The sequence below is a fragment of the Neofelis nebulosa genome, chromosome 17, assembly GCF_028018385.1.
Source record: "Neofelis nebulosa isolate mNeoNeb1 chromosome 17, mNeoNeb1.pri, whole genome shotgun sequence".
Taxonomy (NCBI): Eukaryota; Metazoa; Chordata; class Mammalia; order Carnivora; family Felidae; genus Neofelis; species Neofelis nebulosa.
The window spans coordinates 216906-229670 of record NC_080798.1 but is presented as its reverse complement, the minus strand read 5'-3'; the positions used below and the strand labels follow the sequence as shown (position 1 = coordinate 229670).

General features: G+C 46.0%; 1 protein-coding gene across 8 annotated transcripts in view; it reads left to right on the top strand.

Annotated features, from left to right (window-relative positions):
* Positions 1-12765, top strand: part of ZNF584 (zinc finger protein 584) — a 36256-nt gene that overhangs the window by 11048 nt on the left and 12443 nt on the right. For 5 of the 8 annotated variants that reach the window (XR_009255658.1, XR_009255656.1, XR_009255659.1 and 2 more), the window contains 3 exons: positions 715-841; positions 5677-5799; positions 6410-7975. Coding sequence is in view for 1 of the 8 variants with exons in the window: in XM_058706616.1 (XP_058562599.1) it covers positions 715-841; positions 5677-5799; positions 6410-7416 (1257 nt within the window). In the remaining 7 variants the exon portion in view is untranslated. Of the gene's footprint in view, positions 1-714; positions 842-893; positions 963-5676; positions 5800-6409; positions 8383-12765 lie in introns of those variants that run through there. The other 3 variants (XR_009255661.1, XM_058706616.1, XR_009255660.1) reach the window with 3 other exon arrangements.

Sequence of the window (12765 nt, the reverse complement as noted above, 5' to 3'; positions counted from 1 at the left end):
CCTGGGTAGGGAGGTCTTCAGTGCAGAGTGCGGAGGCGGGGATGCCCTTAACACTGAGCCATGGAGGAGTGGGGCTGGACTGAGTGAGGATGGTATTGTGATTGCTCTCAGTGGTGTTACCGGAGACACTGTGTGCAGGATGGGCATGTAAGGGAAGTCCAGCGAGTTGCCAGTGGGCTGAACGGGTGAGATTGTGTTGGGGTGTGGAGCTCTATCAAGTTGTGGTACAAAGAGTTCTGTGCATGTCAGACACCGGGGGCAAACTGAAGGGTCTGGGACCTAAGACAGAAGGGTGAGCCTAGGTTTGCTTGTCTCTGGGAGGCGATCTCTGGGACTTAGAGGGAATTGGCTAGCAGGAGATAGGGTGAGACCTGTGTGTCTGGCTGGGGACATAGATGGCATCTATCTGGTCACCAGCCTGTTGTTGCTGTGGGCAGGATGCAGAGTCCAATAGTAACATGAGGAGAGAGGCACCAATGGAATTGGGGGCCCTGGCAATCCTCTGAGGTAAGAGTCTTAGGAGGAGGGAGGTAGAGGGTATGTGTCGAGTGGGAGTAGGGGTTTGGGGCTCAAAGGGAAAGTTGATGTCAGTGAGAGATAAGGCAGGACCTTGGGACACTGATCAAGGGCCTAGATGTGTTCCTCTGTCTGTGTTTTGGTTGGCTTGTCTGCCCACTATTGACCCCTAAGGCTCAGTTCAATCCATCATTACAGGGGCTGGTGACCTTTGAGGATGTGGCTGTGTATTTCTCCCGGGAGGAGTGGGGGCTCCTTAATCTGACTCAGAGGAGCCTTTACCGTGATGTGATGCTAGAGAACTTTGCACTTATTGGCTCGCTGGGTAAGTCTCTCACACTCTTTCCTAACAGACCGCCTCTGCCTTTTACCCATAGGAAGCTGTGTTCATCCTAAAACCCCACCACAGGGGCTGCTTCCTTCCCAGGTTCCCTGTGGTTGGTGCTGTGAGTACTGGCAATGGGCTGTGTGTTCTTCCCCTGCCTCTCTCTGAGCAGCCTTGTTAGCAGCCTCAATAGCTGTTGCCCCACAGCCTCCTGTAGTAGGGCTTGGGGTTCAGAAGTTTACAGTTTGCCCAACAAATCCCACTCGGCCCTGACTGTCTCTGTGACTCTGCTGAAGTCATGGCCTCTCTGTGCTCTGGGTTTTGCCTTCTTTCTCCAAAAGAAAATTTATAGGGTCCTCCTTGGTCCAAGCTTGAGCCATGAATTCGAATCAGTAGCTCAGTTGGGGGAGTATTGCCACTTAATATCTTTCAATTCAGAACATGAAATGTCTTTCCATTTATTTAGTCGTCTTTAACTTTTTTCAACAGTGTTTTGTAGTTTTCAGCATATAAGACTAAAGTTATTCCTAGGTATTTTATTCCTTCTGATGATATTTTAAGTGGGATTGTTTTCTTAACTTCATCTTAGATTGTTCAGTGCTAGTGTATAGAAATATAGATTTTTGTATAGTGATTTTGTGTCTTGTGGCCTTACTAAACCCATTTATTAGTTCTAATAGTTTTGTTTTTTTTTTTTTTTTTTTTTTTTTAGTGAACTCCTTGATATTTTCCATATATGTGGTGTGATGTCATCTGCAAATAGAGATATCTTTACTTCTTCCTTTGCTTAACTGACCTGGCTAGAACCTCAAGTACTTTATTGAATAGAATTAGTGAGAGTAGATATCCTTGTCTCATTCTCAATTTTATGGGAAAAGCATTTAGTCTTTCACTAATAATCACTGTGGGTTTTTTGCAGCTCACCTTTTCAGGTGAGGAATTTCCCTTCTTTTCTCAGTTTGTCCAGTGCATTTATCATGAAAGGTCATTAGATTTTGTCTAGTACTTTCCCATGTGTATGGAAATGATCATGTGCAGGGGCCTGGGAGGCTCAGTCGGTTAAGTGTCGGAGTCTTGGTTTTGGTTCAGGTCATGGTCTCACAGTTCATGAGATCAAGACCCGAGTTGGGCTCTGTGCTGTGTGTGGAGCCTGCTTGGGATTCTCTGTCTCCCTCTCTCTTTCTGTCTGTCTGTCTGTCTGTCTGTCTCTGCCCCTCCCCTGCTTGCATGTGTTTTTTTTCTCTCTCTCAAAATAAAAAAATAAATAAACATTAAAAAGAAAAGAGATGATTGTGTGATTTTTATTGTCTATTCTGTTAACACAGAGTATTGCAGTAATTGATTTTCATAGTTCAACCTTGTGTTACTAGGACGTTTTTCACTCTGTCGTAGTTTATAATCCTTTTATGTATTTCTGGATTGGCTTTGCTAGTATTTTGTTGAAGAGTTTTGCATCTTTATTTGTAAGAGATACCAGTGTGTAGTTTTCTCATAATGTCTTTTTTTTTTTTTTTTTAATTGAGTATGAGGGTAATTTTGGGCTCAATGGATGAGTTGGGAAATGTTCCCTTTTCTACTGTTTTCTGGAAGAGTGTGTCAAGTATTGGTGGAAATTTTTATTTCAGTGTTAATATTCATCAGTGAAGCCTTCTGGGCTGACTTTTTTTCTTACCCCCATGGGGGAAGTTTTGTTGTTGTTTAAATATAATCAGACTTTCTGTTTCTTCTTGAGTCAGTTTTGGTAGTTTGTGTCTTTTTTAGGAATTTGTCTGTTTTATCTAAGTTATCTAATTTGTGGGCATACAGTACAGTTGTTCATAGTATTTTCTTAAAACCCTTTCTAGGGGTGGGGCACCTGGGTGGCTCAGTTGGTTAAGTGTCTGACTTTGGCTCAGGTCATGATCTCATGGTTTGTGGTTTCGAGCCCCGCGTGGGGCTCTGTGCTGACAGCTCGGAGCTTGAAGCCTGCTTCAGATTCTGTGTCTCCTCTCTCTGCTCCTCCCCCACTTGTACTCCATCTCTTTCAAAAATAAATAAATGTAAAAAAAAAAACAAAAAAAACCAAAACCTTTCTAGGGATGCCTGGGTGGCTCAGTCAGTTAAGTGTCTGACTTCCGCTCAGGTCATGATCTCATGGTTCGTGAATTCGAGTCCCATGTCAGGCTCTATGCTGAGAGCTCAGAGCCTGGAGCCTGCTTCAGGTTCTGTGTCTCCTCTCTCTGCCCTTCCCCATTCACACTCTGTCTCTCTTTCAAAAATAAGTAAACGTTAAAAAAAATTTTTTTTTAACTTTCTATTTTGTAATTTTGTTAGTGATGTCCCCCTTTTCATTTTTCTTTTTAATAATTTGATTCTTTTATTTTTTTCTTGTCAGTCTAGGTAGCAGTTTTTCAATTTTGCTAATCTTTTCAAAGATCCCAATTTTGGTTTCACTGATTCTCTCTTTCTAATCTCTATTTCATTTATCTCTGTTCTTTACCATTTCCTTTCTTATGTTAGCTTTGAGTTTAGTTGTTTTTCTTTTCCCTGTTCCTTGAGGACTAAAGTTAGGCTATTGGTTTGAGATCTTTTAATTTTTTTAAATTATTTTAAAAATGTTTATTTAGGGGCGCCTGGGTGGCTCAGTCGGTTACGTGTCCGACTTCAGCTCAGGTCATGATCTCACAGTCCGTGAGTTCGAGCCCCGCATCGGGCTCTGTGCTGACAGCTCAGAGCCTGGAGCCTGTTTTGGATTCTGTGTCTCCCTCTCTCTCTGACCCTCCCCCATTCGTGCTGTATCTCTCTCTGTCTCAAAAAATAAATAAATAAACGTTAAAAATTTTTTTTAAAAAATGTTTATTTATTTATTTTTGAGAGAGAGAGGCGGAGGGAGAGAGGGAGCCCAAGCAGGCTCCACACTGTGAGCCAGGATCCCGACAAGGGGTCAGACTCATGAACCATGAGATCATGACTTGAGCTGAAATCGAGAGTCATATGCTTAACTGACTGAGCCACCCAGGTGCCCCTGAGCTCTTTTTAAATATGGGTGCTGTGACATAAAAAGAAATATATATTTTGTCTTTGTTCCCACTTCCTAGCACTGCTCCAAAAACTGTTGGAATCTCTGAAATGATGAGTATCTTTTGTGTGCTAATGGGATGGCTGGTGGCTGGGAGCCCCTAGATAGCTTCAGGATAGGGGTGGCCACCAGAAAGACTAGGGCACGATTGGAAGGTTAAAAATTGAGCTGCCCCCACCCCCTATCCTCCCAGTCCCCTAACCCTACTCTCCAGGGAGATTAGAGGGGCTGGAGACTGAACCAATGACCAGTGGCCCATGCTTTAATTAATTATACATCATAATGAAATTTCCATAGAAACTCCTAAACAATAGGCTTCAGAGAGCTTCTGGGTTATTGGGAAAAGTGGCACCACCAGAGGGCGTGAATGCCTCTAACCCTCTACTTCGTCAACCTCCACCCCCATCTCTACCCTGGCATACTTTGCCCTTTGCATCTCATCCATTGGGCTGTTTCTGAGTTCTATATTTTATAATAAACTGGTATAGTAAGTAAACTCTTTTCCTGAGTTCTGTGAGCCATTATAGCAAACTATTGAACCTGAGAAGGGATCAATAATTGTGGGAATCCCTGATTTATAGCCACTTGGTCAGAAGTGTGGGAGGTCTGGGACTTTCAACAGATGTCTGAAGTAGCAGAAGTCCTGTGGGACTGAGCCCTTAATCTGTGGGATCTGACGCTGACTCTGGGTAGTTAATATGAGAATTGAATGGAATCCTTGGACACCAGCTTGATGTCTGAGATTTGGAGAAGTGGTGTGGAACACCTGCCCTGTACCTACCCACTTTTGGTGTCAGATTGTTAGAAGTGAAACAGCACAGAGGTGTGTATAGCTCTAATTTCCTATTTTCTAAGGACTGCTATGTCCCATTACTTTGGGCATGTTGTATTCTCATTTTCATTCATTTCAGAGTGCTCTGTAGTTGTCTTTTGGTCATTTAGGAGTGTTGTATTTAAATTCCATAAATTTGTGAGTTTCCCAAATTTCTTTCTGTTGTTGATTTCTATTTTAATTCCTTTGTGGTCAGAGATCATACTTTGTGTGATTTCAGTCCTCAAAAGTCTATTTCCCATCAAGTGGTCTGTTCTGGAGAATGTTCCATGTGCATGTGAGCATGTGAGAATATGCATTCTGCTGCTGTATTGTGGCATGCTCTATAGATGTCTGTTAGGTCTAGTTGATTTTTAGTGTTGTTCAAGTGCTGTATACTTATTTGTTTTCTTCCTAGTGATTCTGTCCATTATTGAAAGTTCTCCAACTATTATCGTTTGTCTATTTTTTACTTAAGTTATGTCAGTTTTACTTCATGGGAGGCTCTATTAAAAGATTATGGTAAAAAAAAAAAGATTATGGTAAAACACAACATGGGGTCTACCTGCTTAACACATGTTTAATTGTGCAGAAGATGTTTTTTTCTTTTCTTTTTTTTAAAAATGTTTTTGATCCTTATTTATTTTTGAGAGAGGGAGAGAGAGACAGAGCATGAGAAGGGAAGGGGCAGAGAGAGAGGGAGACACAGAATCCAAAGCAGGCTCCAGGCTCTGAGCTGTCAGCACAGAGCCTGACATAGGGCTAGAACTCAGGAACCGTGAGATCATGACCTGAGCTGAAGTCAGATGCTTAACCAACTGAGCCACCCAGGTGCCCCGAGGATGTTGTTTTTCTAATACTCTGTTTCCTTCATGGTTGCCATGGTGACATGAGCTTCCTTTGGTGGGGGATGGAGTGGGTAAGCCTTGGCTTGGGTTGGCCTCTTACTGCCGTTCTCCCTCCCAGGATTTGCATCTTCAAGGTGCCATGTGGTTGCCCAGCTGGAGAGTGAAGAAGAGTTCTGGGTTCCCAGCATGGTGGACCTGACTCTGGTCAGCAGAGTTGAGGCCAGGAGGGGTCCTGGTCTTGGTGAGTAGGGCTGAGACATGTCTTGGTTTCAGTGATGGGCTCACAGCATGCTGCTCATCTGTGTGCTTTGGCTTTTTGGTACTGAGGCCAGTGACCACACACTATTCCCACCTTTCCTCTCCCTTGTGGACACAGTATGTGATTTCTGTCCCTACCATGACTCTCAGGACCTAGATGACCCCCCTCCCTGTTCTCCACGCCAGTGTAGAGCTACTAGTGACTTGAGATGTGCACACATCCTTAAATAATACTTCAAGACCAGCTACTCTGTTACAGCTGCCTTTTCACCTGTGCAGACACATCCTCTTCACAGTGCCCACTGTCACCAGCAGTGGAGGCCCTACTTGAAACACATTGCAAGGAGTGACCTGGTGGCCTCACCTCTTCTCCTGGCACTGCTCCCATCTTTGTGTTCTCATCCCTGCTGAGGTCTTTCCTAGTCTGTGATCTGGCAGACCCCTGTTCTACTGGGCCAGCCGTTTCTCACCCAGACTTCTAGCAACCTCCTGGCAATTCTGTGGACTGCTTTCTGGTATGTCTGATGTGTGTTTGTGATGTAGGTACCTCCTGTCTCTAATCCAGCTCTCGGTAACTGGCTTTTATGTTTCAGGTTGTCCATGTAGCCTGAAGGATGGGGAAACCCCTACAGAGCAGATGAAGAGTTACAGAGTCTACCTGTCAGAGAAGCCCTCTCTGCTTGGGGAGTCTGGGAAGGACGTGCCTACCACCTTAGGTCTTCTCCGGCACCAGGCCACCCACAGCAAGGGGAAGCCACACAGGAGCACCGAGCATGGAGAAGCCTTCCAACCCAGCTCCGGTAGCCAACAGCAGCAGGCAGTCCACGCCACACAGAAGGCCTTCAAGTGCAGTGACTGTGGGAAAGCCTTCCCAAAGGCCTTTGCGCTCCTTGACCACCTGGTAACCCACCCCAAAGAGAGACCCTTTAGATGTCCAAAAGGTGGAAATGCCTCCAAGGAGAAATCCACCCATGTTAATTACCAAAAAATTCACACTGGAGAAACATCCCATGTGTGTACTGAGTGCGGAAAGGCCTTTAGTTATCCCTCTAAACTGAAGAAGCACCAGAAGGTTCACACGGGCATAAAACCTTTCAAGTGTGATGAATGTGGCAAAACCTTCAACCGCAAAGATGCACTCGTTCTGCACCAGAGAATTCACACTGGAGAAAGGCCTTATGAGTGCAGCGAATGTGGGAAAGCCTTCAGCGTTCTGTCTACTCTCATTCGGCACCGGAAAGTTCACATTGGAGAAAGGCCCTATGAGTGCAGGGAATGTGGGAAGTTCTTTAAATACAACCATAGCTTCATTCTTCATCAGAGAGTTCACACTGGAGAAAGGCCTTATGAGTGCAAGCAATGTGGGAAAACTTACGTGACCCGCTCTGGCCTGTATCAGCACTGGAAAGTTCACACTGGAGAACGGCCCTATGAGTGCAGCCTGTGTGGGAAGACCTTCACCACCAGGTCCTACCGCAATCGGCACCAGCAGTTCCACACTGAAGAGAGGTCCTATGAGTGTACAGAATGTGGGAAAGCCTTCAAACATAGTTCTACCCTTCTTCAGCACAAGAAAGTCCACACTGGAGAAAGGCCATAAGAAGGCAGGGGATGTTGGAAAGCCTGTAGCTAGGGCTGGCACCTTGTTCAACATGAAAAACCTCACTCAGAAAGAAGAGGAGAGTAGCCATTTGAAAGCTAAACCTGGCACACCCCAACACATGCGCTGGGGTGGCAGGTGTGTGGGAAGTTTTCAGGAGCTAGGTTGCACTTGGACCTGCCTAGGCTGTTGGCAGTGTTAAGTTGCTGCCAGTTTCCATGATACAAACCATCTCAGCTCCACCACCTGGCAGGTGCCCAAGGTGTGCATCAGGCACACCTTTCAGAGCAATGTGCTCTGGAACAGCAAGACCTCCATGGTCGCCACTCTTTAAAGGAGAGAGTCATGAGTGGTGGAGTCCGTGATGGGCCTCATTTGCTCCCTCCAACTGGTTCAGGTATGCCTGTGACCAAGCTCTGGTCAAGAGTAGCTGAGCTGTGTCTACTGGGGGCTTCCAGAGAAGGTTAATCCTTTCCATGGACATCGTTTACACTACGCATGGTACCCGTCATGGATTTATCCGACCCTGGAACTGTCTCTCACTTCCCTGGAATGTATGGTAATAAAAGCTTTATTGTTTAAGCCATCTTTAATATTGGGGGTTCTGATCACTGTGTGTGAAGAGATTGAGAACAAACCTGGGCTCATGAATAGAAGGACTGGCTTCTGTGGTAAGGGGTATTTGACTTTTGTTGCCTTACTGGGGATAGCAGGATGTTCACCTCATGGCTATCACTCTGGTCCTGAGAGAAGGAAGATCCTGTTGTCCTGGGATGTGGCCAATGTTCCTAGTGTCTCTGCATACTGTGGCTTTCATTGTCTTTGCTGCCAGTGTGCCAGGGCACAGAGGAAAGAAGTGGTCGAACCAACATATGGACCCGTATCCTCTGGTTTGTGGGGTCTTTTGATTTAAAAAATTTTGGAAACTAATTTCCCAAAGGTCAATAAAATGTCAGTTCAGCAAAACTTGTATGTTGGTTGTAGCTGTGTCCCTGTTCCAAAAGTTATGCTTCCTGTCAAGAAGAGAATGTTAGTTTGAAGCACGTTGGAGAGAGAATGGTGACCCTAGGCTTAAGGGGCTTTGAGCCACAGTGCTCAGCCATTACCATGTGTTGGGGTTGGAAATGACTGCTGCCTCCCATAACTGGAGTGATGCTTCTCCCCCACCCCTGACGGCAGGAGGGCTGGGGGTAGAAACAGGGTAGAAGCCCAGGCAGGCTTATAGTCAGGGGACTTTTTGGCCAGTCCACTCAGTTTCTTCCCAACACTGTGAAGTATATGCCCACCTCCAGGCCTACTCAGGCCCTACTCCCTGCGTATAGTAATTGTTTGCCTGCACCATGGTGGGGGTGGGGGTGGGGGTTGGTCTGTGTTGTAGCAGAGTTAAAGTCCAGCTGAGCCAAGTAGGGCTCAGTTCTTGGGGTAGGGTAGACATCAGTCATTAGAGTTCAATCCTTTGTACCTTGTATGGGTGGCCTTGGTTAGATCAGATGGCCCTGAGCACATGGGTGAAGGGTCCTCTGAACCAGCTTTCTGGTCTCCCAGTGGGGTTGCTTGTATAGCAGCCAACCTGCTGGGGAGGGGGTGAAGGGTAATGTTTTCCAGGTGATGCTGGAACATCTGAGACAAATGGTTCCTGGTGGCTCTGACCCTTTGACTTGCCCAGGGTATCAGTTTGGGTATCAGCTCAAATCTCACCTGGAAAGCCAGTGCCAGCAGCCCATCCTTGCAGCTTCTTTTTTTTTTTTTTTTTTTTTAATTTTTTTTTTCAACGTTTTTTATTTATTTTTGGGACAGAGAGAGAGACAGAGCATGAACGGGGGAGGGACAGAGAGAGAGGGAGACACAGAATCGGAAACAGGCTCCAGGCTCCGAGCCATCAGCCCAGAGCCATCAGCCCAGAGCCCGACGCGGGGCTCGAACTCACGGACCGCGAGATCGTGACCTGGCCGAAGTCAGACGCTCAACCGACTGTGCCACCCAGGCGCCCTCATCCTTGCAGCTTCTGTCTTGGCTGCCCTGAGACTGCACTCTCCTGCAGCCAGGGGTAGCTCTCCTCTGGAGTCCACCCAGCAGTTCTGTGCCCCTGGGCATTTTTATATGTGCCCTCAGCCTATCAGGAATGCCTTCCCAGCCTCTCTACCTCTTTCAAGAATACCCCTTCCACAGTTAAACCAAGATAGTATTTCTTCTTGAGACCCCTCACTTCCTCATTTGGAGTGACCTTCTTCCTCTTTCTCTGCCCTCTCTGTGCTTTGATGTCTGGCCGGACACAAACCCAGTGCTACCCCTAAGTTTGTCCTCACGATTACATCTGCTGCACGTTTGAAATTGAGGGATACATTTGGGTTTGTTAAAGACTTAGCAACATAGAAGTCTTCACTGAGGTTGGGACTAGTGTGTTTCTTGATTTTTAAGTTCATCTACAGAGGCATAGTACTTCTTTTCTCACTGTGCTATGTGACGTGTTTGGTCCCCGGTCAGCAGGGCAGGTGTCTGTTTATTTTCTCACAGTCAACAAGACAGTTTGGTGATAGGAGTAAATGTGTGTGTCTCCATAGTAATTAAGCAGGAGAGCAAGGTTGAAATTCTGAATATCCTCAGTTTGATACCTTGTCTTAAAAGACTCTGTGAACTGGTTCATGAGAACAGACACCATCTTGCTCTGCAGATGCCCATAAGGGGAACCTCCTTCATCTCTTGGTGAGTGTCTCAGTCTGTTCAGTTGCTATAAGAAAATACCAGAGACTGGGCGGCTTAAGCAAGAGAAACTTATTTCTCCCGGTGCTAGGGACTGGGAAGTCCCGGACCCAGGTGTGGGCCAGTTTGATTCTTTGATGAGAGCTCTTCTGGCTTGTAGATGGCCATCTTTTTGCTGTGTCCTTACATAGTAGAGAAAAAGAAAGTTCTGGTGTCTCTATGCTTCTTATAAGGATGCTGATTCTGTAATGGAGGATCCACCCTCATCTAAATCTAATTACCTCCCAAAGGCCCTATCTCCGCACCATCAGATAGTAGTTTAGGACTTCAACACATAATTTTGGGAGACACATTCAGTTCATAACAAGTCTCCTTAATATTGGTGATTTTCATTTTTTAAGCCAAGCTCTGGAACTTAATCATTTAGCACCTCAAGCCCTAAGCAGACCAATATAGCTAATTTACTGGGAGAAATGGAGAAGAGCCTAAAGAAAAGTTGGCTTTTAACAGTGAGCAAGTAAGTATGTCCAGTAATTACTTGTTCGTTCACTCATTCAAGTTTTTACTGAGTATATGCATCAGGCCTGGTCATCAGAGCATATTCAACCCAAAGCTATAATGATGGGGGTCAAGGGTGGTCATGTGACCTGAGGTGCATTAATGAGAGGCATTCAAAGGACTTGAAAGGAATTGTGAGGAAAGGGGAACCCTCTTGTGGACCCTGGAGTTCATGCACCAGGATTTGGGAGTTGGGGCTGCCAGCAGCAACTTTTCCTCTTTAAAGAGATGCATGCCTGAAAACTAAGCCAAAAGAGGCAGCTGAGTGGAGATAAGAGACAAGCCCTTTTGATCTCACTGAGCCCTGCATCCAGTTGTGCCTAAAGCTGTCCTGTGAGCTTGATGAATGAATCAATGATTTTATTTTGGCAAAACCACTTATATTTGGGTTTAAGTGCCCTGGAAGGAAAAGAGTTCTGCCTAACATGTAGTCCTTCCCTGCAGTGGTTCCCCCCACTACTCCTGCCAAGGACATCACAGGGCAGAGCCTCCTGGGGTAGAGTACCCACGGACAGATCAAAGCCACGTCAGACATGAGGCTCAGATTCCACCAACCTAAAGGTATATCGAGTGTTCACTTGCCTTCTCTGAGTTGCCCTTCCCCGCTCCAGAAGCTCCCAGCAGCATGGCACCTGCACAAAGAAACTGGCCCCCTCCACCAGTATCACCACATGCAGCCCAGGCCTCCCTCAGAGCAGCATGTCCATCTGTGGTTCCCATTTGGTTTAGAACAAACCAAACTCATCCCAGCTTACAGGGCCTGCATGACCTGGTTTCCATGCCCTCCTCCTCCAGCATGGGTTAGCGTCTTCTCCTCACTCTCAAATGCACCATCTCAGTCCTGCCTGAGGCCTCTGCCCTGAAGTTGCCTCTGTCCAGAATCCTCTTCCCCTGGAGTCACCTCCTCAGAAGTAGTGGTTGTAGCTTTCTGTCACCTCCCTATTTCATTTCCTTCGAACCCCAACCATTCTCTGCTATGGCCCTGTTCTCTGATCTGTTTGCACATTAAATCTCTGTATTGCACATCATATTGAGATAAAATGTGTCTGCCGCAGGGCCTGACACACAGTAGGACCCCAGGAAATGGAATTTTTGTTGAGCTAGTATTTGGCTGCCCTGCAGGACTGTGCTGGGCTCAGACCACAGCCCCATCATCACAGCTGACTCTGGGGAGGGAGAGAGAAGGACACCATAGAAAAAGGTAGTAAATCCTTCTTTCTGCACTCAAGTAAGTTACCTGAGTCTGCTTACATATTTATCTCATGCTATGTGAATTGCTACTGTATGCTGAGACTGAACTTGCCCATCAGGGAAGAAACACATAAGGGCATGGAGCTGACATTTTAGTAGGGGGATATAGACTGAAGTCCCCCACCCCAAATTCACGGATTAAAAACTAATGCCCAGTGTGGTATATTTGGAGATGGGGCCTTTGGGAGGTGCTTAGGTCCTGAGAGTGGAGCCCTCATGAATTATATTAGTGCCCTCAGAAAAGAGATCCCCTGAGAACACCTTCCTTCCTTCCTGGAGTCTCACCAGACACTGAATCTCCTGCCACCCTGATCTTGGACTTCCCAGCCCCTAGTAATGCAAGAAATAAGTTTCTGTTGTTTGTAAGCTACCTGGTCTATGGTGGACTGAGACATGGGGAGACAGATATCCCTCAAGAAACCATACAACTGGCAACTATGACAGGGGCTATGAAAGGACATCCTTTAGGGTATCAACTGAGCCCCCTCTTGGTTCTCTGCATTTCAGGACCTCTGGGTTTGTCGTCATGTCTGTCTACTGGGAACTCAAGTGACTCTGCAATTGGCCTTTACCTTCTAGTGAAAGGAAGTTATCATGGCTTTTAGTCATCATGGCAGCTTCTTTTGTGTGGCTGTGATTTTGTTTTTATTTATTTATTTATTTATTTATTTATTTATTTATTTATTTATTTTATTTTTTTAATGTTTGTTTTTGAGAGACAGAGAGAGAGAGAGAGAGAGAGAGCGAGTGGGGAGGGGAAGAAAGAGAAGGAGACACAGAATCTGAAGCAGGCTCCAGGCTCTGAGCTGTCAGCAGAGTCCAACGCGAGGCTTGAACCCA